General features: G+C 47.5%; 1 protein-coding gene across 1 annotated transcript in view; it reads left to right on the forward strand.

Moving 5' to 3' along the window:
- The window catches only part of LOC144169298 (U2 snRNP-associated SURP motif-containing protein), a 46,864-nt gene extending 26,196 nt beyond the window's left edge, over nt 1–20,668 (forward strand). The window contains exons 15-22 of the mRNA XM_077698378.1: nt 532–619; nt 1,203–1,307; nt 4,151–4,410; nt 5,592–5,855; nt 7,523–7,631; nt 7,715–7,825; nt 12,839–13,077; nt 20,311–20,668. Coding sequence (XP_077554504.1) covers nt 532–619; nt 1,203–1,307; nt 4,151–4,410; nt 5,592–5,855; nt 7,523–7,631; nt 7,715–7,825; nt 12,839–13,077; nt 20,311–20,425 — 1,291 coding nt within the window. The 3' untranslated portion in view covers nt 20,426–20,668. The remainder of the gene's footprint in view (nt 1–531; nt 620–1,202; nt 1,308–4,150; nt 4,411–5,591; nt 5,856–7,522; nt 7,632–7,714; nt 7,826–12,838; nt 13,078–20,310) is intronic.
- Nucleotides 20,669–25,018: the final 4,350 nt, after the last annotated feature.

Below are 25,018 nucleotides of genomic sequence, written 5' to 3' on the forward strand. Positions count from 1 at the left end.
CAGAGGCTGTCCGAGGTATCTAAAAAAAAAGACGGGTGCACCTGCATCAGAATTTGCAGTAGACTGGCAGTGCTCATGCTGGTTGGCCATTATGCACGAAGCCTAAGTTTTTATTTGTTTGGGCCAGTCGAAATATTCAAGTAGTGTAATAGTCAGTTAAATAAATATTTGCGCAAGCCTAATCAATATATGTACCCTGGTATGTGGCCAGTAAAATGAACTGCAATGACTTCGTGGACTCCACCAGAGCAAGAATCTAGTTTTCAAAACAGACGTGGTTAAGTTCACTACGCAAGGAATACTTGCATTGATTTGTTCTCTACAGCTGAGGCCTGACCAGAAGGGATTGTTTAGGTTTTGTTATTTTTGTTTGTCTTGGAATTTCTTTTCTCAGGAAATATGTATTCCTTAATTAACGGCAAGATGTTCTTGTTTCTCCGTGTCTGTTAGTCATTCATCCTAACTGACCAGGTACACAAATGTAAAGTGCCTAAGAGATACGTTGCACTTCTCTCTGCTTGTCTTGTGCAGGTTTCAGGTTTGCCTCCCGGACATATTCAAGGCAATTCACGACACCTTCAACAACATCGAGGGACGGCTAAAGGCGGAGCAGTTCAAGGTGCGGGCATTTCCAACTGGCATTTGTAGTGGAATAGACGCACGGCACGCAACTGCTGATGCCTGCTTTGCCATTGCAAGAAATGCTTAGTCAAGATTAATGGCTTGTTGGAGGTAAGAGCCGCATTTTATCTGGTTGTGTATTTGCTCTGCAAGGAGAGTGCAGCCTGCGCCAAAACCCATGTGGGAAAAGCTAGAGCGTGCAGTGAGCTTATTTTGATTTCAATGCATTCCGCGGACTGTGGGAACAATCTTGCAAAGTAAGGTGGTAGCTTCAGGGTTCCAGAAATTGCCTCCTGGTTCTTAGTTTTTATCACTGCAAAAGTGATGACAAGGCTTACAGCTGACGAAAGAAACCCACAGGAGTTCTCCAAACTGCCCCCCTTCCCCCCCCCCCCTTCTTCTTTTTTTGTCTGATGGGAAAGGTAGAGCCACTTGAATTGGGCTCCACCGAATGTCGCCACTGCATGATGCTCTTGATGCCAGCTCTTTTTGTAACATTGCCTGATTACTTGGCCGAGAGTAGTTTCGCCTTGTGGATGAGACACGATGGTGTGCATCTCTTGTGTTTGGTGTTGTTGCAGCAACGTGTGATGTCCTGTTTCCGAGCGTGGGAGGACTGGGCCATCTACCCCAACGACTTCCTCATACGGCTGCAGAACATCTTCCTGGGCCTCGTGCCTTCCTCTGTGAGTGCTAGATTTGCTTCTGCCTTGAGAGCGTGTGCATTCGACGTGCCCAACTCTCTTATCTATCGAACGGTGTTAAGATTGAAAACGTGGACCAGGAGCAAAAAATTTTCGAAAATGGTGGCCTTGCACGCTATAATGACAACACTTCAGATTCTTTATCTGTTACTTACTGTACACCCATATGCTGTGGATGCCTGGCAGAAAGGCAGGACATGTGCTAATGAGGTCTTCCAGACCATATTCCCAAATACTGGACAGTGTGAAATAGATATAGCTGCCATTGGAGGGAGACTCCCAAGGCATATTAAAGATTTTGTTACATGAAATTTATTGCGGATTTAACAAACAGTGGCAGTTGCACCCGGCAGTAAATGCGAGAAATTCGATTTTAAAATATTGGACCATGCAGGCTGTACTGTAGTCCACTGTACTGTAGTGGGGGGAAGTATATGGGAACGTAGTCCTTGCACAGGCCAATAAGAAACTTCATTGAGGAAGTTTAGATAGAGGACTATTTGTAGTGGAGTTTTTTTTTTTTACCAAATTCAATGTGCTGAGTACCATGAAGCACCAACCATGGCTTGCATATTGCACTGTCTTTATTCAAGGTTGCGGCATTTTTTTTTAACTCCACATGAGGTTTCAACAACGAAAGCTCAATCATGCCCCTACATTGCATGTGCCGTATCCGGGGTCAACCATGTCATCTACGATTTAAATGCTGAAATGGCTCTAAGGAGGATGTTCACGGCTCTCTGATCACCTTTGAGAAGGCTGCGCTCATTCAGGATTATGGGAGATGCCCTTGCCACACAGTGGGCGTAGACGGGATGATGATGATGATGAATGTGACGTCGCTGCTAGATGCGCTGCGACCGATGGTGCGCGTGTGGTCACTTGCGATGCGTCTAAAAACGAGAATTTCAAAGGTGTCTCCTAAATTCCAGAAGCAATGACTTGCGAAAATACTTCGGATTTATATTCTTAAAAGGTTGTTCAAGCAGATGAAATTAAGCAAAGACAAAGGCATTTTCTCTTCGCGAACCCTTATAGTAATTTTTATTTGGCACTCTGTGCCCTAATTGGCCTTGTGCCATTGAACCCAACCAATCATAATCATTAAAACAGGATACCATGACCATAGGGTTTCATACTAGGGGGAAATCTGGCGCCACTGTCTAGGGGAGCCAGCTTCAGCGAGCGTTCCGTCATGTACTGGGCAGGCACGTTCCACCCGTCCCTGGCATGGCTAACGGGCGGGCTTAGAAGTTGGCTCTGGCTGCAAAAAAAGCAACAATATTACTGTAGAAGATTAGATTTGTTTCATTATTATAAAGTTGAAGCCCCGAAAACATGTTTGTCAGGGATTATCTAGAAGCTTAAAAAGAAAAAAAATGCTACCTTTTTTTTTTGTTAATTTTGGCTTCAAGGAGCCATGAAGAGAAAACACAAGTTTGGTTCATTCAAAAGATTGTCTCGTTAGAATCATACTGACACCACTTTAAACGTAAACTTCGCTCAAATAAGCTACATAATTAGAAAAAACGGGAATGGTCATGCGACCCACCAGCTCATTTCCCGCAACAGAACCTATGTCGTCACATGAGCTAAGCTCTGCGATTGGCGGAGGCTGGCAGAAGCAGACGCAAATTAGGTAGAACTTACAAACTAGACGAACGAGCGATTTGCGCTTAAATTTAGGGCGCAATCTTTACAAAGCAATAAGAATGATGGGACAAACAGTGGAAGTTACGAAAGCACATGTAAACATAGAAGTACTGATGCGTTCTGCTGTTCGTACTGCGCACAGCATGCTTGGTTTCGCTGCACAGCACTACGGGGCTTGGGGTTGTCTCAGACGACACTGGCCGATTGACGCAAGCAACGGTGTCTTACGTGACCCCATTTGTCGAGCGAGCACTGTTTCAGGGAACGAATATATTCTCCCAGAACAAAAACAAGCCAGGTTTAAATGCGGGCAAAAACAAACCAAACGCTTGCCACGGTATGGTGGCGCCATCTAGGTTACGGAACGTAAAGAAACGCGGGAACAAACCAACACCGCTGTACAGGGTGGAGACAACCTTCGAACGGTCCCGTGCCGCCGCAATTGGGCCAATGGGCTCAGCGCGTTATTCTTTTCGTTTCCCACGAGACCTAGCAACGCGAAACAGACAATATGAGTCAAACTTCTTCAGTAAACCGCGTTGCGGCGATAATTTTAGCGCGGTTTTGACACAATGACTTGCTTCGGCGGCGAGCGAGCAACCAAAAATGGCGGCGCCAGCGTATACGTGTCTCTACCCTGTACGGCGGATGCGTGAATGAAGGTACTCTATATAGGCTGCAGAGCGGTCGGTTTCAGTGATGTCACTTGGGGCCACGAAAACGCACGATTGAGCGGGAAAATCAAAAATTTAATTTAAATTGTTTAATTTCTCAGTGAATAAAGCACCGTTTGTATCCGGAAAAGCGCTGGGGGCACTATAAAACACGAAATCTTTCGAATAAAACCAACTTGCATTTTCTCTTCATGGCTCCTTTCAGGGCAAAAACAAGCCATGTGGGTAACCAAGCCAAGTGGGGGAGGAACGTCGCTAGCTGCAATGGCAGCGCCCACGACGGCCCGCGACTGCAGCGACAGATTTCCCGCTAGTGTATAATATTAGTATGCAACTCTACGACCATGACGTGTGACCCTTCTGTGGCCGTGTTGGTTTACTTTTTTCGGATGTCTCCCTTCAACCTGCACCCCAAAACGAGTTTGGTGCTGAGCATTGAAGGGTTGTGGGTTGTCCTGGTCGACTGACCCGCCCTCCCTCCCTTTCTTCCCCGAGCAGAAGCCCGTGGGCAGCCTGGTGGGAGAGGAGGCCCTGACGGAGGGCGAGGGCTCCCCTCTGGCCCCGCTGTCCAAGGACGTGGAGCTGCTGGATGACGTGGACGGGGTGCCCCTGGTGGCGGCCGATGTAGACCTGGATGGCCTGCCTCTGGGGGTTGGCACTGTGGCCGACCCAGATTTGGACGGGGTGCCCCTGGGGCTGCCCCTTGAAGACCCCGAGCTGGATGGCCAGCCCCTGGACGTGCCACCCGTGGTGCACAGGTGGGTCGTTTCCCATAAGCAGTGTTTTTCCAGCTCCTTTTTAGAGCTGATGTTGAGGGTGGCTTCATTAGCCCCATCCTGATCCTTTTCTCCATTTCCTCAGTCCCTGCAAAGATTGGGGCATGGTGTGCCACTGCCAGTATTCGGGGAACCAGCTGTTTCATGAATGAGCATGTGCGTGTTCACTCACAGGATACCCAGTTATTGAAGTTACACTTTGCTGGTTACGTATAGGACACACGCACGACACACAGTCTTACCTTTTAAATGGCACACAAAGACCCCAAAGTTGCAAAGAACACGACGCTGACAGACGCAAACATTTTCCAGAACTCTACACGCACCACATCCCAATTCACCCAGCACATTTAGTTGCAGACAATCGTATGTTTGAATGCAGTTGTGTTTTAGGGTATTTATTTAACGTCGGATTTTTACAAACATTTTCATATCGACCATTATTGTTTCATTGATCTCCCTCTCATGAGGACTGCATAATCACTGAAAGCTGAACTGCATTTCCATTCACCACTTCTAGTTCTTAGCAGTATGGTCCTCTACCCCAATAGGTTGCTTTTAACGAAATGGCCCCTACACCATTTTTTAACAATTTTACCCAAAGAAGTATACCCCCAAAGAAATATACAAAACCCTGGTATTTGGCGCTCTTTGGCCAAGTTGCCCTTGTGGCAATAAACAACACATACAACTTACAGGATACCTGCCCTGTCTGGCTGGTTTGTAGTGAACAATGAGGGAAGCTTGTCTGGGTTGTATGCCTTTGTCAAACCAATGGCTTGGGACGCAAGAACGAAGGGCACTGTCGGTGCGTCAGCAGGCGATTTGCATTGAACTTGATTTGCCGTAGACAAGTGTGGTTGGGCTGACCATGTAATCAAGGGGACTACACAATAGCACACAAATGGATGGAAGGGGGGAGGGGGAGGGAATGACAGAAAGCTTGGTGGAGGGACGGCTTAAGGTTTGAACGTTAAATAAAGGATGTGCTTGGGTGATGGAGGATAAGAGCTTGGGAGGGGTATGAAACAGGCTGGTGGTGATGATTGGTTTGCATGCTTTTAACTTTAGCCACTACAACTTTGAGACGTGGCTGGCCTGGCCCACAGCGGCAGCGGAATCGTGCCGCTCTTGTAATGGGCTGTGCCGCGCGCCCTTTGCAGGCCTCCAGCGGCCAAGTTTGTGCCCTCCAAGTGGGAGACGGTCGACCCGGAGACAGTGTCCCAGCAGGCAGTCACCACCTCCAAGTGGGACCTGCTTGACCAGGGTGAGGAGGAAGAGGAGGAGGAGCCGGAGGAGCCCAAAGGAGGGGGCAGCAGCCGGAGGGGCGGGCTGGGCAGCTCCACCAACAGCCCCGCAGTGCACCACGCCGCCACCAGCGGGGCCAGCAGTTTGGCGGCCTCCATGGACGACGACATCGATGGCCAGTGAGTGGCCGTCCATTCTTCGTGGGCACCTTCTGCTAGTGGCTACCTTTGACACGTTTCCTAACAAAGCCCAGACTTGCGCACTGTTATAGGGCAGGTCATGTGGCGTAGGTTAGCAAGGGAAGTTTGATGTGGAGACCTGTTGCACTTTTCATTGTGAACAAGGCACCCGTACGGGAGCCGAAACGTCTTTTTTTGGATTTTAAACATTTTTGGTCGGTGCCAGTTTTTATTGTCAGCTCTCATTTAGAGGGTAGTTGTGTAGGCTCGGGGCATCTGTAGCTTCTGGTATGTCTGTGGGGGTGTTCCCTTTTGCTCTCTGGTTAGTACACTCATGTCTCTGTCCCTAAATGCACAAGTCAACATTTCAGTGCAGCAAGGGGTGAAATATCATCGAAGCAGTTCCTGCAGGGGGGAGGGGGGGGGGAGGGAATGCATCCATGCACAATTGCACTAGTGTGTATGTGTCAACCATTGCAATGTTTGCACCCCAAACAAATGATTTTTTTTTTCTTTTTCCTTTAATACATAGGAACTCACAGGGAGAACCGCCAGTAGAAGAAGTAAAGCGGGCCCCCATTGCCTGCAGCTTTTTTACCGAGTAAATTGTCTTTTTTTTTTTTTAATCCAGTGTTATCCGTTTTTTTGTTTTCAACGTCTATTCGCAGGGTAAATACCATCTTGAAAGAGTAGCGGGGGGGGGGAGGCGGTAAAACTTGATTGAATGATTGATTGATTGATTGTAGGGTGTAATGCACCGACGCAACGCAGGCGATGAGGCGCGCCGTAGTGGAGGGCTCCGGATTAATTTACCTGGGGATCTTTAACGTGCGCTTAAATCTCGGAACAAACGAGCATTTTTGCTTTTCGCCTCCATCAGAAAAGCGGCTACTGCGGCCGGGAATTGAATCCGCATCCTCGTGCTCAGCAGCACAATGCCTTAGCTACTTAGCCACTGCAGCGGGTACCACGTAAAAAGTGTAAAGGTTCCAGGCTAACTTTACAGGCAAGGAGTTGAAGGTCCCGAGTGCCAGATGGCTCTTCGCAGTCAGTGAGCAGCCACCTGCCTATCATGCATTGATGACTATTACGCAAGCTTGTTTATCATGTCATTGAATGCAGGACCACCCAGCCAAGGTGTGGGGTGGGGTAGGGGGTAAAAAATTTTTGGGCACCCCTTTTGAAGATGGACCAACACTTATACGGGCACACATTCTAGGTAAAGTGAAACATGAACGCGCAAATCTAAAGGGGAACAAAAAAAGTTGTTAGTTGCTGACCAAGACGTCCGCTGTGCATCGCTCTGCGATGGAATCTTATCATTATGTCATCATACAAAACCCAAAGTCCCGTAACAAGGCTGTAGTTTTGACATCATCGTTCTTGTTCTCAACATTGGAATAGGAAAACAGCACGGCAGCTGCCAAGGTAGAAGTCTTGAGTTTGTACGGTGTCATGGCTTCAGCAGTTAATAAACGGCATTTCTTTTGTCAGAAAATAAAGCTGGTGAAAATGAAATATAAGTTGCGTAAGCATTAGGCAGCTAGGAAAGCGTTTGTTGGCAGTTATTTTTACCGATTTCTGGTCAATGTGATGGCCTGAACCGAGCCGCCATCACCTGGGGCAGAATGCCCGATAACCCGCCCGATTCCAACACTCTTATGTAGGCCTCTGGAAGACAACTCGCCAAGAGACGACTCGCAGGACTCCAGTGCCATGGAGTACATGAAGACTGACTCGGGAGAAGAGCGGAGGGCCAAATTACGCGAGATAGAGGTACGAGTGCTCTCCATCCGATTGTGTGTGTGTGCGCGCCTTCTCTGAGTAACGTTTCTCTTCTGCCCGTGCTCGCACTGCAGCTCAAGGTGATGAAGTTCCAAGACGAGCTCGAGTCGGGGAAGAGGCAGCGCAAGCCTGGCATGAGCATGAGTGCCCAAGTGGAGCACTACAGGCAGAAGCTCATCCGGAAGGTGAGCCGTGGGAGGTTCGCCCCAGGTGCCTTGCACAGTTTGCAATAGGCACTGAACCCCCAAGAGACAAGAGTTCATCTGGGCTAGTATATGCGCATGCATGCATACAGTTTTAGAATGGACGAGTAGTTTTCTTCATTTTCTGGCTGCACTATACCATATTTTTCTGCGTGTAACCCACCTCTGCGTATAAAACCAGCTTGCGAAGGAAAGTTTGACATCCACGTAAATGCAGCCATGCGGCTATGAAGGAAAGCTCTACAGCTTTCTCAGAAACTTCACAGTTGAAGAAAAATTCGTCCTGGTCCAGGATTCGAACCCGGGACCACCGCTTAAAGGAGCCATGAAGAGAAAACACAAGTTTGGTTCATTCGAAAGATTGCCTCGTTAGAACCATAACGACACCACTTATAACGCAAACTTCGCTCAAATAAGCTACATAATTAGGAAAAACGGGAATGGTCATGCGACCCACCAGCTCATTTCCCGCAACAGAACCTATGCCGTCACATGGGCTAAGCTCTGCGATTGGCGGAGGCCGGCAAAAGCAAACGCATGTTAGGCAGGGCTTACAGTTTGCATAACGAGCTAAATGCCCGTGAAACATACTGCACATTCTTTTTATGACAAAGAACGGTGGAGTAAACGGTTGAAGTTCCGAACGAACACGCAAGCGTGTGCGCCAATGCGTACGAAACAACCGCCTGGCCGAGCTCGACATCTCGCCGTCGCGCAGACGAATTTTCGGGTTCGAGGCGCTCTGACCTTGGAGGAAAAATGCCGTAAACACCGCGCATTGACGCTCGTATCTTTCTGGTCGAAGCAGAGAGCTCCCGCGAACGGCTTTCCATACACGACACCGGCCAACTGGCATAAGCGATACTGCTACTGAAGTTGAACTATTATTAACCGTAATAAAAATACGGCACATACGTACCAGTCTGTATTCGTCCGTGGCGACGGCGCTGACGAGGCAGCGGTGCCGACGGCAGGGCGTTCGTCTGTTGTGGCTATCGCGGAATGGTCGCTTTCCCGTCCACCGCGTATCCCACAACTCTTGCCGCTCGTGCACTTAGAAGCGTTGAGCGTTCAAGTGGTGTGAGGTTGTTAAATGCAAGCCCGAGCTCCTCGGCGAGAGTTTTGTTCTCCGGATCAGGCGATTCCATGACTAGGGCTGCGGGTGCACTAGGTTTTACTAGCATTTTTAAAATGGCCGCCGTCTCGGTCGACTCCCGCGTGTGGGTGCTATATGGAGTCGACATACTAAGTATCTGTTTCATGGACCGGCCCGTGTGACACCATTGCTCACGTCACCAAATGTGCAATTTTAGCGGGAGATTTAAAATTTTGGCTTAAATTGCCTTGTTTCTCAGTGAATAAAGCATCATTTGCTTCCGGGAAAGCGCTTGGGGTACTATGAAACACCTAATCTTTCGAATAAAACAAACTTTTGTTTTCTCTTCATGGCTCCTTTAAGGGGAGACGAGGGTCTTGAAATGAACTTTTTTATTAATTGGTCTGTGATAATGAAAATCACTGTGCATATGTGTTTTGTCTTCCTCATTTCAAATATGTAATTAGTTTTCAAGTGGTATAATTATTTTTTGAGTTATAAAGAAAACACTAGAGCCTAATTAAGTAATTTCTTACGGGCCTTTAAGGAACTTTTTATTAAATTTTTCTTAAAATAAATGGTATGGATGTGTAGCTTAAGACCTGCCATGCATGCTGAAGCTATTTATATTCCTGTAAAGATAGTTGATTGGATAGAATTAATAAAATTATGCCAAGTACAGTTTTCTGAAAACTTAATGACCTCTAATTATAACTCATAACATTTATTTGAGCCAAAATGAGCCAATTAAAATAGCTTCAGCATGCAGTTCATTTTATCCCGAATTCAACGGTATAACACTTGTAGAAATCCTTTGAAAAAAACTACCTCAAAACCCCTGTAAGGCTAGGCACATATGCAAAAAAAGGGAAGCTGAGAAAATCGCAGTTGAAGTTTTACTACAAGTGACAGTTTTATCTATTGAGCATATGAAAAAAAGAAAGGTTCTAGAATGTAGCTCGCTTTTCGCTCAACAAGAGCATACCAAGTTTGCTGGAATCCGTTGGTGGGAAAATTATGAAATCCTCTGTCTACAGATGGCACCTGGCGGAAAAACTGAACAAAAGCAAAGCCAGAACGTTGCTTCAATTTTTATGCTGTTGGCAGCGCGCCGTCACTCTTTGGCGACTAGGGCTGAGGTGCCGATCGTGCACCACAGTTGTAAACGTTTATTTTGTTATGTTACTGCTTCATTTGTAGCAATCAAATCGGATTTGCATCGCGTGAAATGAGTTGCAGCGAAGGGGCTGCTAACGGAATGCCCGCCACTGTTCTGTAACGTGCATGTGCTTGGCTAGGTGGGATAACCACGTTTTCGGTCTAATCTACTCGTATATCACGTCACTAACGCACATTGTGCTCAGTGCGAGCATTTATAATTCCCAAATCGCTTATCTATATGGTAACCTGCCGACAAGGAAGCGCGCGCCGGAGTGCGGGCCGACCCGCCGCGGCATCGTTGATAACAGAATGAACACACTTCCCTCGCGACGTCGGCGTGCGGCATCCTCCACTTTATCATTTCTTTTCTTTCTATTTGCTGCTGATCGAAAGATAGACGCAACTTAGTGCCCCCGCAGGCGTAATCATATCGCTACGCTATCGTCTCGGCAGCCCGCGGGGGCGCTAAGCCTACCTCCGTCTCGGCGCCGTTCTCGCGAAAAGTCGTCGTCAGACACGCAGAAAATCGTACTCCAGGCGCTTTTAATACTGCTAGTTCTTCCTTTCAGTTATCGATAGACATATTTACTTTATTTTTACGCCATGCGGGGCTTGTGCCGGTCGTCGCATAGATGAATACATGAGCCGTTGCACTGTGATGAGAGTGGCGAGCAGACGACCCACGGCGCCCAGCCAATGAAGTTGCGCCCTGCGGTCACGTGCAGTCAGTAGCCAATTGGGCGGCGCGTTCCGTCTCTTTTCTACCCCGGTTTTACTCGCAACCAATGGACGAAACGGAGTGGTTCTGGCGGGGAATTGAAAACGAAAAGACGCGCTTTCGAATGAGACCAAGATGGACGCCGTGGGGCATGTAGAACCCGAGGGGCGAGTCGTCGAAAAAATGCTATTTTCGCGTCGAATCTTGGCCGATTTTAGCGGGCGTCGGTGCTATAAATTGATATTATGGCTCAAATACGTACTCCTGGGTCTGGATATTTTGCTAACCGGTAGAAAAATAGCTCTACTTTCCGAAAATGGCGATTTCTAAAAATCGATTTTTTGGCCAAATTTCGGGATTCCAAGACCCGCGTCTCCCCTTAACCGGAGCAGTCGCTCTACCAACTGGGCTAACCAGGAGGCTAGTTGTTTGTAGCACGAGAGCGAATTGGTCAACAACTTGAAGTGAAGGACAGGTGTTAATCGAACAGATTTAGGGGAAATCCCCGAGGTGGAGCAAGTTTCTGCGAAGGAAAGTTCGACATCCACCTAAATGCAGCCATGCGGCTACAAAGAGGCGTTTGTTTTCGATACTATCGTAAGAAACAACCCAACGAGTGTTCGTAACTAAATGAATGCGGGCGCTGCTGGTTAATTACATAAATTTTGCCTCAAATGTACCTACAGTTTTCTTTGCGCTAAACAACAGGGAGATGTATGACAAGCGCCAGCGGTTCACGAGTGTAGAACGCTTATGACTATATAAACTGCTTGTAGGTAAATGGCTGTATTTAGGTGGATGTCAAACTTTCCTTCGCGGAAACTTGCTCCACCTTGGGGATTTCCCCTAAATCTGTTCGATTAAAAACCAGCTTGTTGCACCTAGAGAAAAGCACGCACAAAAAAAAATTCTTGTTTATTGCCAGCGGTGTTTGCTGTACAGTGAAATTTTACGATCCAAAAGGGGTGTTGTGACAGTGTTTGCTTAGGTAATGCACCAGTAGTTATGAAACTTTGTTTTTGGCCGCTGGTAAAGAGTCAACACCCCCCTCTCCCCCTTGACCTGATCAAATGTGGTGCAGAAAAATATAAGAAGAAAGCCATATTGCTGCTAAGCTGGTTACATGTAGACTGCTGCGAGGTTGCCTGAGGCACCTATCTTACTTATGCACTCCTGGGGCAGCATCATCTTACCCGTTTTCACAACACAGCGCAGTATCTGACCTTGGAACAGTGGTTGCACATACGGTAAAGATAGGATGGCTTGGGTTCAGTACTGCAGAGCGAAACTTAGTATTTCACTGTTTGATAATAAGCCGGCTAGATTGAAGAAGCAAGGGGAATATTTCTGCAATGACAGATGGTGGTGGCACATACGTTCATCACGGCACACAGCAGTGAAACTGCATTTCAGGCAAAAAATTCTCATATCATTGGTACCCCAACTTTAGCTCTCTCTCATTACTTCTTAAGTGGGGGAGGGAGAGATTTGGGAATTGTTAGTGCCAGTCATGCGCACAGAGATACAGTAACTAAGTGGCCATGATAGTTGTTGCAAGTGTTGCATAGTGCTTGTTGTATAATGGCGGCGAAAATAAGTCCATTGCATGCAGCTAGCCTTCAGAATCGTTTGCCTTGGGTCTGGATTCTGTGTGGTTCGAAATGGTGGCTAAATCATCCTGATTGCCTGTTCCTGAGTGTGGCATAATGGAAAGTAAAAGTGAAATTTTGTTTGTACTGATTGAAGAGGTGGCAAGGTTGCTAGCTGTCAATCAGTTGCGAGAACAAGAAGGCTTCGTTCCTCACAGGAGCTGTGGCCAGCATTGGGGGCAAACTAAGGCATGCTGACACGAGCCCACCTAAGGCTGAGTGTAGTCGCTGCGGCGTGTGAGAGAGCCCCGTGGGCCGTTCAATTATGGAACAGCACAGGGTATCCTGGCAAGAATTTGCTAGGCTTCTGCGACATGGCAGCTTGTGCGGCCGAGTGGGGCCTCCCTGTTGACGACCTCTCTTTTTTTCAGGACCAGGAGAAGAGTGGTGGCGGGACGAGTGAGCGTCGCAAGGAGCGCAGCAAGCGCTCTCCATCACGGTCACGCTCCCGGTCGCCCATCATGAGCCCCCTGGTGGTGCGCTCGAGCGCAAGCCAGCGCAGCCGCATCAGCAGCCCCGTCACCTCGGAAGGGAGGAGCCGCCGGTCACGGTCCCCACGCTCCCCCCGCACCTCCCGGTCACACCGGTCACGCTCCCCGAAGAAGAAGAGGTACGCTCTCGCTGCATGAGCTAGCGACTTAGCTGCGCTTTGATGACAGGAAAAGGACCAAGCGGTGTCCACTTTGGCCGGCCATCAGCTCTACTAGCTGTGGCATACATAGCTCATGCTCTGTTCGTTCAAAGTGAACACCGAAATTTTTTTAAGGTGATTTTTATTGCACAAGACCGCATAGCACTCGTGTTTTACGTTGTAAGGGTGAATTCAGCTTCACAGTGCCTTAGCACAGTTTGCCTGGCGACAGCAACCATTGAGCACACATACTTGCTCCACGCCAACAACTCCTGTAGGTTGCTTACAATGATAAACAGCTGGTTGCTGTAAAAATAGGTCAAGGCCAGCCCTGTGCGGTTTGGCGACTGGGGTTCGAGAGAAGCAAGTTTATCACTAGAAAAGCTGATTTTCTTATTCAATAACTTATCGAAAGCAACATTCTGTTATGGCTTGGAAAATACTTCTTGAGCCTGAGTGGGTGTACCAAAGCACTGTGGGCAATAGAAAGTAGAATATTGGTGATACAATTGCGACAGCGAGATTCAGTATGAAAGGGATTTTGCAAGTTGAAGCGATGTGAACTGTGTGAGCTGAAACTGTGGACATATGGACATGCCAGCGTCTATTTTAAATATGAAAATGGATTCTATGCCAAAAGAAAAGAAAAAAAGGGAAAAAGGAAATTGATGATGGGAAAAGGGTTGGTCACTCGACAACACCACAGTGTGCAGTCATGCAGAAAGGGCGACGGCAAGCGTTCAAATCTCGTGTCATTCGAGGCACTGACTACAGACCGTCGATGCCCGCTCCTTGCTGGAACAGCGAAGAAAAGCTGCCAAGTAAACGCCGTGGTCTGCGCGCTGATGTCACAGACGAGACAGCAAGTAGCAAGGATTCAATCTGAGCTCAGGAATCCTGATCACAACTGGGGCGAGTTTACATGTCGCATTAACATGTTTCGGGACCCCTGTGTGGAAGGCGTGTGCAAATAATAGTGCTAGTTTTGTTGCGTACTTTGTGCTTTGGGCAGGAGTGGAAAGAAAAGAGGAATGCTGCCAAAGCCACTTAAATTACCGTATTTACTCGCGTAATCCTCGCACTCGCGTAATCCTCGCACCCCTAATGTGGGCCACCAAAACTTGGATTTTTTGGTTCCTCGCATAATCCTCGCACCCCCAACTTTGCAGCGGCGAAAGTTGCCTGCTCGCGGAACCCGCATGGTGCACGCGCTCTCCAACGCGCGCCCTCCCCCGCCGCCTCTCCGTTCGGCGGAGAGCGCTGTGTATCCAAGGCCATCCAGGCGCCCTAACAACCTGCATGACTACTCCCTAACAGGCGGCCTAACACGCTACTCGCACTGTCCTTGAGCTGGTTTCGCGCATGTTTCGCGTGCGCGCAACTAGACGGTGTTCGCGCAGCCCGCTGTCGTGTCGTCGTGTCGCCGTCGTGGTCCCGTCGTTGAGCGGCAGCCGTCAGTGAGTCACTCGCGTCAGTGGTGGATAGCTCGCTGCCATTTTGAGAACTTTTTGATCTCTTTGTTTTGTGCTTGGTGCCCCTTCGCCATGGGGAGGAACGCCAGCTACACTGCCGCTTTCAAATTGAAAGCGAAAGAGTACGCGATCGAACACGGCAACCGTGCCGCAGGCAGGCACTTCGGCGTCACCGACTTCAGCGTGCGTTACTGAAGTAGGGCACGCACATACGACGACGAGATAGGGCGCGCGCCAGAAAGCAAAGGCGGCAATTTCATGATCGCTGATCGACGGGAGACTGTTTACGTTGTAAATAATAAAATAAAAAGAAATAGCTGATGTTGGCAACACTGAGCTTACATATACGAAAAACGACCGCTACATTTAGCGGGATTGGCATAAGGCAAATTGGCAACACTGTGCACCGGATTTTTTTTCCCCCGCATAATTCTCACACCCCTAACTTTGCATTGACTTTTCCGAAAAAAAAAGTGCGAGGATTATGCGAGTAAATACGGTAAATCTGTATTTTAAGCAAATTCAGGAATGCTGCCAAACCAGCTTAAAATTAAACTTTATTTTAAGCAAATTCAGTAATTCATCTTGAAGTGCAATTTATTAGCTGAAACTGTGCCTTGCAAGTGCCTTAGTTACCCATGTAATGGCGCACTTCTTTTCAGGAAAAAAAAAGCAGGTTTAGGGCGTGTTCGTAAAGTGCGGTAAGCATTGTACCCTTTTTTTTTTATCAGTTGGATGTGGCTCTTATGTACTGGCTCTTGAATAGCGCCAAACAGATTAGCTTGGACTTGCTTCCTTGTACAGAGACCCCTGTTTTTTGGGGTGTCTGTATTTGGGGCAGGACCCAAAGTTCATCATGAAAAGATTTGCCTGCAATAATGGGCCCCCTGTCTTTTAAAAGCTACTTTTTTATATCCAGTTTTTTTCTGTATACTCAGTCCTGTGTTGAGGCCAGGCTTGTATGTGTGGGCCATCATCTCTTAACAGCACAGAGGGGAGGTACCGTGTATTCGAAAATTCACTTTAAAGATCCCCAGGGGGCCAAAATTATTCACGAGCCTTCTAGTACGGCACACCTCATCGCCTATGAAGCGTCGGCGCATTAAACCCCACAATCAATCTATCAGGTAGAGGTGCTGAGCCTCAAGTTAACCTTATTAATCAAGCAGCCTCAGAGAAAACGGGGGTGTAATGGCAGTCTGAAAAGTGAATCCTTGCTTGTCAAGCTCCCCCCCCCCCCCCCCCCAATCTCTCTCTGCGTGTGGCTGTATCAGAAAGTTCAGAGCCAGGCTATGCGATGCACCAACAGAGGGTAGCTGTGCGTCTGCAGTCACGAAGCACTGACGTTTGTAAATCAGGGAGCCAAAAGGTGTCGTCCTGCGTACATTTGGAAAACTGTGGAACTGTTGCTGTGATGACCATGCGGTGACCAAACCTGCAATGTCATCGTGAACAAAGTCGGAACAAAAAGCAAATGTCAAAGCGGGCAAATCTGCCCCAGAGACAGGAGGCATGATTCGGCAAGGTTTCAGCGATGCTGCAGTGAGTCGTGCAGAGTCTCCCGATGGGCACGCACGGTTCGCGAGAGGCAAAACATCACTGGAAGGTGACGAAAGATCAGGAAGAACTTTAACAAGATCAACCCCGAAAATGTTGAAATCATTCAGCAACGCCAGGGCGTTGGGCATCAGAAATTCACACCCTAGGGCCAGGCAGTCAAAAGCGTGTTCTACTGCTAGGTTTTATGCTGTGTTAGGAACCGGTGAAAGCGACCAGATGTGTTGCGCATTGGGGTTTTCGTGTTGAGCAAACAGTGCTGGAGCCGCAATTGCAAGTTGTACTTACTAATACTAAATGGTAGCCTGTAGAGAGGGGGGGGGGGGGGGTATTTTTATCAAGAACATGGCAGCCACTCGCTGCATTTATCAGGCGGCAGCAGCTTGTTGTTTCTCACAAGTAGTTATCAAAATTTTGGTATTTGAGGCAAAGTGAAACTCAAATGGTGGTATTTTCCAAATATTTGGAACATTCCTACTAGTTTTGTGCCTTACTGAGCGTGAATTGGACAGGGCCGGGCTTTTTTCGCATGATCTATCAGCTCTTCCGTGCTGCCGTGTTCTGCTAGTGTGTGTACTAGCAATACCTGCATCCGATACCGGTGCATTACATACACGTAGGCTTTGCGCGTACTGGCTCCACGTCTCCCACTTGTGCAGTTCACTTGTGCCGTGAACAGTATCTTTCAGTTGCACTAATGCTGTTAAATTATTAGGGCCAAGCATCTAGAGCAGGGGTTCTCAAGCATGTTGGTCCCAGGGAACCCTGCTAAGTTCCGTTAAGGGGGGACACTGGTCTTAAAACAATTTCTTTTAATTTTCAAGCAACTTTTGTGAAACTTGTCAGTCTTGCTGCTCTTCTCCCACTGATTTCAGATATGCCATTATTTTCTCAGTAGGACAATTATTTTCCAAGATAATTAGCACTAATTAGCCATTTTTAGTCAAGCAATAGACAAAACAGTGTTGGTCATAAAACTGTAATCTTTATATTTTCCAATACTATGAACCCTGGTGAGTGCAATAATCGAAGCAGTTTTTTGATGCATCGCTTGGAACTAATTTTACAGCTCGTTAAACTTTGGTGTTTGAAATGGGCACTCAAAATGGCTCCTTGCCACTGGTGCTACCAAAGTTTAATGAGCTTTAAAATTAGTTCCAAGCGACGCATCAAAAAACTGCTTCGATTATTGCACTCACCAGGGTTCATAGTATTGGAAAATATAAAGATTACAGTTTTATGACCAACACTGTTTTGTCTATTGCTTGACTAAAAATGGCTAATTAGCGCTAATTATCTTGGGAACTAATTGACCTACTGAGAAAATAATGGCATATCTGAAATCAGTGGGAGAAAAGCAGCAAGGCTGACAAGTTTTACAAAGTTCACTAGAAAATTAAAAGAGGCTGTTTTAAGACCAGTGTCCCCCCTTAAGTGCCAAGGAACCCCCCCCCCCCCTGCTGCCATTTTTCATTCCGTTCATGCTACATTAACGTGCAATAAATTCAAAATCAAGCAAGTATATCGTTTTTTTTTTCGTCGACTTTACACGAATGCGTACGCTAGCGGCACCTATCCCCAAACAGGAGAAATGCGCATGGGGGTAATATAAGACCGAGATTCAAGTGCAATAGTTTAACCACGTTGCCCGTTTTCGGAGTCTGGCTGGCTACAAGCTGCTGGCGAGATTTATTGCGCAGCTCGCGCGTTTCTGTTATGCGCCGAGATGTTCTTACTGACACAAAGGGCGTGAGTAATGGGGGTTCCTTAGATCGATCGCACCTCAAGTTCACCATATAAGACTTTGTGACTGCGGAACCAGGGAAAATTTATCAGTGGCTCGCGGAACTCTGAGGAGGGGCCTGCGGAACCCCTAGGTTCCGTGGAACCCACTTTGAGAAACCATGATCTAGAGGAAACACGGTAACTTGTGAGCTAAATGTGTGAACCTTGTTCAATTGCCCAGCTGGCATATGCCGGTTGCTTGCTAGTGTGGAGTAACTTACATCAGTGAACGCTTTATTCTCATTGCTTATCACAAAATGATATGATGAAGACTCCTTATTAAAGGGACACCAATGTGTAAAAGCAAGTTTGCCTATATCGGTAGATTACAGTGTTGGGAATACAAATATACGACTCGCAGCAGCACCAGTTGCTTTCCAAATTTTTCCAAAAACGTGAAGACAGGTGTCGACGCCCCATCCACTTTCCCGCATGGCACTTTGTGACATCGCAAACCGTGAATGCATGGGGAAACGGAATTGGTGGAGCTTGCCTAAGCGATTTCTGAAGCAAACATGGGGGCAGCATGGACTTGCAAATGTAACATAAGTGCATGCAGGAACTTTTGATGGTCACATGCTGCTGAAAAGACGAAAACCACAGCAGCACACGTCATAAAATATGATGTCACATCCTAGCCGTTAGGCTACGTTTCACTTTCAATTTCATTGAAATGTTTCGGTTTGCGTGCAAGCGCAGTCATTAGATGCAGATATGCGGGTGAACGCAAAAGCTTACCGCGAAAGCTTACCGCGAGTACTCACCACTGGTGCGTGTAAACTTGACACAGCTAGTGGCAAACGCAGATATTATTGTCACGATCGACCAAGAACGAGTTGGTTGTGAAATTGTTTGATCAACCCCAAACGTATTTTCAACGCCTGCTACTAGGTGGAGGCACATCCCGGGCAGTTATAGTAAAGCTTTGCCGGCGTCATCGTTTCCCACCAATAAAGAGTGTGGGCTTGGTTACAGTGCCTATTCTAGATGCTGCAGCTTGGCGGCCAAAATTGCTGTGTGCCACCACACCAAGATGGCATGAAATAAACATTTCTTGATTGGCTGCAATGAAATTGAAGGCCAATGAGGACAGGCTTTCAGGGAGATGGTGACGATGGATGGACTTGCTCCGGCCTCTTTGTGACATGCTTGGAAATGTCGTGAAAACAAAAAATATTTGTTTCTCCGCAAACAAGGCATCTTTGGCTGTCTATAACAAAAGCTGAGAGGGCTACGGAATGCACGATCTTTCAGTTCGAACAAAATTTTAATCGGCCTTTAGTGTTCCTTTAATTGCGAAGTTTTCAATGAAGACAGCACTGTTTCCCCTTACACTGTTGTGGGATAAGCTTTATAGTGAGCAAAAAAATGAATATGTGTTTAAATTTGTACCGATTGGGAAAACACCTTCTGGACGAGAGTATAATTTGTAGGGCCTTGTGTATAATGTAGGGCTTCGTGTCGTGTTCATACTGCTTTTGAGCACCGTGTGCAGTCCCGCTGAGAAATTCTGCACAGTGGGATTGTACACTGCAGTACAAATTCGAAAACAGCTATTTGGGGGAAACTAACAGAAAAAATCCCGGGCCATCTTCACCAATGTCAAACCTGGGGAGGGTCGAAGCATGCAGTTTATAAGTGTATTCTTGGCGCCGTGGCATTTTCTCCCACGGAAATGAAACCGTTGGGTGGTATAGGTATGCAGCTTTGCTGTAAGAGTCTCGTGTCTTTAAAGCACGAAGCATTAAAAAACAAGTGACCCGGTATTCTTTCAGTGCGCATTTTTGCCCATGGAGGTGAAACATGCTAGCGCGAGGTGTTGGAGAACGAGTGTCCCATTGTGTTCTTTTAGTATGCGTTACGTTCTGCCGCGAGGCATTGGAAAATGAGTGTCCCGTTGTTTTATTACCGTTACTAGATGAAACGACGACCACAGAAGACACAGACAGCCTGAGCACACCTAAGGGGCTTCACCCCTGAAACAAGGGTCATCTTCATGGGCCATTTATGGCACTGCGCAACATCATTTTGAACCTGATTACGTTAGATAAGATCGTGACTTTTAATGCTGGGACCATTTCAAAGGTGCTTGGCAAAGGTGCAAAAAGTTGAAATCGTGATAAAGCCCCTCTCATTGTGGATGGATGAGCAGGACAAAACCTCACTGCAAGACACCCACATAATGTTTCCAGCATTCTATATTGTTTTACGGGGGATGCAAATGCCCGCCAACTTTTATATCCGCATCACACATGCTCTAGTCTTTGACTGTTCCTCAGTTGTGGTGTTCCTTTTTATTACTGGTGAATTCACAGCTGGTCACGTGAGTTGCCTATACACCGTGCAAAGCTGTTTTCTGTTCACTTTGTGGGTCCTGACAAGCAGTGTGTTGTTTCAGGTCAAGAAGCCGAAGCCCGCATAAGTCGAGGCGTTCTAGGTCACGGTCCCCTCACAAGCGGCGATCGTCGCAAACACCGCCTCCCCGCAAGTCACACAAAAGCAAAAAGAAGTGAACGAAATGGAGGGGGAGAAAAAAAAAACAAGAAAAGAAGTCGGCTGGCTGCACGGCGCTGTGCTCACCTGTCACGCCTCATAATTGCCACCCCTGCGTCCGGTCGATATGCTTTCACGTCTCTTTCCTTTCAGATGGTGTTGTACAGTTTATCGCATTGCCATTTAAAAGCACCACTTATCATGCATTCATGTACGAAGAACAGTGTGGGAATGGGCAAGCAAATAAAAGTGATTTGCTGGAAGCGTTTGAGTTGCCTTCTCAACTGGCTTGCACAAGCTGGGACTAAAAATGGCCCTCAGTGATGTGATGTGTGGGATTTGAAATCCAGCCGTCGTACCTGATGTCTGGCGCCCTGCTTCAGTAAGGAAAAATTGGTGGTCAGCAGTACCATCGTTGAAGCAACAGTGTGTTGCTGGTGCCACAGTCGTTGCTGCGGTGGTCAGTATTTCACTTTTTTATTATTATTTTTATTTTCAGCTCAGCGTTGTTTTTATTATTGTAAAGGTTATTTACACCCCATTATTATGTCTTGTATGTTCATGCATGAAAAGAAATCAGGGTGAGCTTGGAAATAAAAGTGATTCATCAGTTGTCCCTACAAGTGTGCTGTGTCTATTTATGATTCTCAGGGCTGCCTAGGTGCTGCTGACGATTTTGTTTAGTTCGTGGCCACCATTATCGAAAACATTGTCCTAGGCGTCAAGCACGGTGCTTAATAAAATTGCTCTTTTTGTAGTCTTTTGTTGGGCGGTGGTTATACTGTTTTGTGTGAATGGGTAGCAGATGTTAAGTCTCATTTAGCTGCGTATTAAAAGTAGCAGTAGCTAGAAAGGCTGCTACACACTTTTTCACTTCCTACAGACAACAGGCCTGGGTCGAAGCCTCTAGGGACTGATATGCTAGCCGGCATTTGTCTTTTAATGTAGAGTGCATTGTCGCTCATTCATAACGGCACGAGGCCCATTGAGTGAAAAAGCCGGCATTGTAGCACAAAAACTGCACTTTTGGAAGCGTTTTGTACTACAAATTGTTTCCTAGCACAAGGAATTCCACAGAGCGAGCTTAAACTGGGATGCAGCGAGAGGTGGCTGTCCCCACTGCAGATGCAGAAGAACAAACGGCGAAGTTCATTATGGTCGTGAACTCTCCCATTACACATGATTGGGAATGCGTAGAAGCACAGCCTATGTTTAGGGGGCGGGTCAAAGCTATTTGAAGGCATTTAACTGGATTATGAAGCAAAACGCCTCGAGGGGCAAGATTTGGAAGCCCTTAGATTTGGAAGCAAAGCACTTCAGGCGTTCAACTGGATATATGCTTATGGGTCTATGGATATTTTCTTTTTCTTGTGCCCTTTTATCTCCTTTCATTTTTATGCCCTCACTCAGACACAGGGTAGCCAATTGGTCACACTGGTTATCCTTCCTTGCATGTTCCAGTTTTCTTGTGCAGCTATTTTCAGCGTACAGAGTGCTCTGTCAGAGTCCCAGCATCAAAAGTTAGCCACAATGCTGGGGTGTCTTCCAAATAGTGTCAATTCACAGCCAGTCTGCCGCTGAGGAGCTTCAAGATTAAGCCTAGCACATTTCTACGAAAATCATGGATAAAAATTTACAAAAAGCCCCCCAAAAATTGTCGGGGGCATAATTGACAGGAGCTACTTTTCAGGGATTCTGCACGTGGTGTGCCCGTCTATGCATAGTATTGAAACTCTTTTTTACTTTTCTTTTTTGTGCTCCACTACCACTTGCAAAAGTTGCGAAACTGTCCAGGAGAAACATCCGCCCGGCTTTTTACCCCACTCCAAACCTGCTGACAGTTTTGATTTGAAACAGTTGAGGCATTATATAGGAATTTTTCTCAAACAACCTTTCAGGAGGCTTTTCTTGGGTTCTTTCATAGCTATGATAATTGTGGGAATGGTGTAATCTGTGGGCAAATTTTTGCTTCAAGCCACGAATACGTCATCTGATAAGCAGAACTCCTCTGTGGTAAAAACAAAACTAATCCAAGAAAATAGCACCCCGGGAAAAGCAAGCACTGAAAAAGTGCAGGAAGAGCAGTACCAACCGGGTGTGCAGCATCAAATACTGGGCTGTCAGCATAAATGACACCCTCAGATGCATGCATGAACCAGCTAGGGCCATAGCCAGAAAATTTTTTCCGGGGGGGGCGGGGAAGTTATAGGTTATTCGAAGGCAATTTCTGCCAAAAGGAATTCTAAGCCTAGTTTACACGCTGCCTGGAAAATATTTCGGAGGGGGTTCGAACAACCAAACCCCCTCTCTGGCTACAGCCCTGGCATGAACCCCAACCAAAGGCAGCCACGTGACTCTGATATGACTACTGTTTAATGTAGTCATGATGAGCTTAGCCGGAAAGTTGAGATATCCCAAAGAGAGAGAGAAAAGCGATTCTGTCGCGTATAGAAAAAGCAGACTGAGATGCTTCAATCTTCAAATGCAGTACGCGACTAGGTGCGGCAGAGAACGAGCGTCCGGGCTAACAGGACAGCGGGGGAGCTGCCTCAGGCGTTAGCATTCGGCGACGGTGGTGGACTACGAGCCTCCGTGCATAACGAGGGCAGTGGGGAGCTGCCACAAGTGTCAGCCTTCGGCGGCGCGAAGCGTGGGCGGAAGCAAAGAAAGGACAGGGTCCAGCCAAGTCTCGGTTCTTGCTCCCGCTCACGACCGACCGCTGTGGCTCCCCGTACCCTTTTTATACCCTTCCCGTGAGTGCCCGATGGGGACCGCATGGGGGGCCCATAGCTTTTCCTGAAACCCCTGAACGATGGACTGCGCTCTCTGCCGGACCCTAGTGCGACTGCTCTCCTTTATTTTCTGTGCAAGAACATAGGTGGCACCACACTACAATACATTTTCGTTATACTAACATAGGTGGCACCACGCTACGCTACAATCCTTCCCCGCCGAAATAAACAAAAGTGTCCTCACTTTTTCTTTAAAACCAAACATGACATGGGGAAATCATGACACGATGAAGATATTAGCAACGACAGGGCACACAGGACACGAAACACCGTAACACAAGAACGTGGAGAAGGGTACAAGGCACGGAAGTTCCTTGGTGACTATTGTTATATGCATGTAGAGCACAAGGAGACACCAAAACTTCAATCGGAAAACGGTCCAAAGTCTCTAAGGCCGCTATTGAAGGCAAAGTTCGCTGAAGTCGGAGACTTGCAATGCTATGTTTTTGTGCTTGGTTCTTTTTACGTGTGCACACAATTCTGTACGTGGTCGCTAGCACCGCTGTCACACCACACTGATGATCACACTTAGAGCCACCAAATACTCACACTCACACAACACCCACAACACAGTTGGTTAGTTTGGCACACAACACTGATGATCCTGTTCCACTAGTAGTAGATGAAATCGTCCTGTCGACGCGGCACTGTCTTACGACGAGATCTTGAAGATGGGACCGTCGGAGGGGTACTATCATTACTATCACACGGTAAAAAATCCACTGCGTCGAAAAATTCGTCGTCGTCGTCGTTGTCCGTGTCTTCTGCCTGAAGGTTCAATGTGGCTTGGTGTTCTTTCGTAGTGCCGGGACTGTTAGGTTGCATCTGTTGACCGTCTACCCTCGGAGGGCAGTGTTCCGGGCTGTCGCCACGGTCGATGTAGGGCTTCAGCCGGTTGACGTTGACCACATCACGACGTCCCCGGCGATTTTCAACTTCCCAGTCGTTTTCTGCTGTTTGTCGCACAAGCCGGTAGGGCCCATGGTATGGGAGTATAAACTTCGAAGTTCTACCATGTTTCCTGACGGGCATCCGCAGGTAGACGAAGTCGCCTGGGACCAGTTGCTGTTCGCGGTGCGTGCTGTCGTAACGTTGCTTGTTCGCCTCCTCTCTCGCTCCAACACCAGCTCTTTTGCCTTGCCCCACCGGCAAAGAAATTCCTCGTTACTTGGTTCCGTGTCCAGTCCTGGATTAACGTGGAGGGCGGCATCAATTGGCAATGTTGGTTCCTGTCCATACAGCAGAAAGAATGGGAAATAGCCAGTCGTCTCTTGCACCGAGGTGTTGTATGCAAACGTCGCGAGCGGAAGGAATTCGTCCCAATCACGGTGATCAGTGGACACATACTGACTGATCATTTCTGCGATGGTTCGGTTAAACTGCTCGCAAAGGCCATTCGTGTGCGGATGGTAAGCCCCTGTTCGAGCGTGGTTTGTCTGGGTCAGGCGAAACAATTCTTCCATCATGCCTGCTACAAAATAACGGCCTCTGTCCGTGACCACTTGTTCCGGTGCCCAATGTCGTAAAACGACAGCTTCCAAGAAGGCCTTCACAGCACATGCTGCTGTTGCTTCAGGTGTAGCGACTGCTTCCACCCACTTGGTGTGGTAGTCTATCATGACAATCACATGGCGATTATCGTTGCAAGACGTAGTGAGGGGGGCAAGGAAATCCATTCCGATCCGCTGGAAACGCCGCTGTGCGGGTGGCAGAGGCTGCAACAGACCGGATGGTCTCATCGGTGGCATCTTCCTTGTCTGGCAGTCCGGGCAGGACGAGACATATCTCGTAATCTCTGCAAACATTTTCGGCCAGAAGTAG

The sequence above is a fragment of the Haemaphysalis longicornis genome, unplaced genomic scaffold, assembly GCF_048455015.1.
Source record: "Haemaphysalis longicornis isolate Haplotype H1 unplaced genomic scaffold, Haemaphysalis longicornis Haplotype H1 scaffold_2, whole genome shotgun sequence".
NCBI classification, from domain to species: Eukaryota; Metazoa; Arthropoda; class Arachnida; order Ixodida; family Ixodidae; genus Haemaphysalis; species Haemaphysalis longicornis.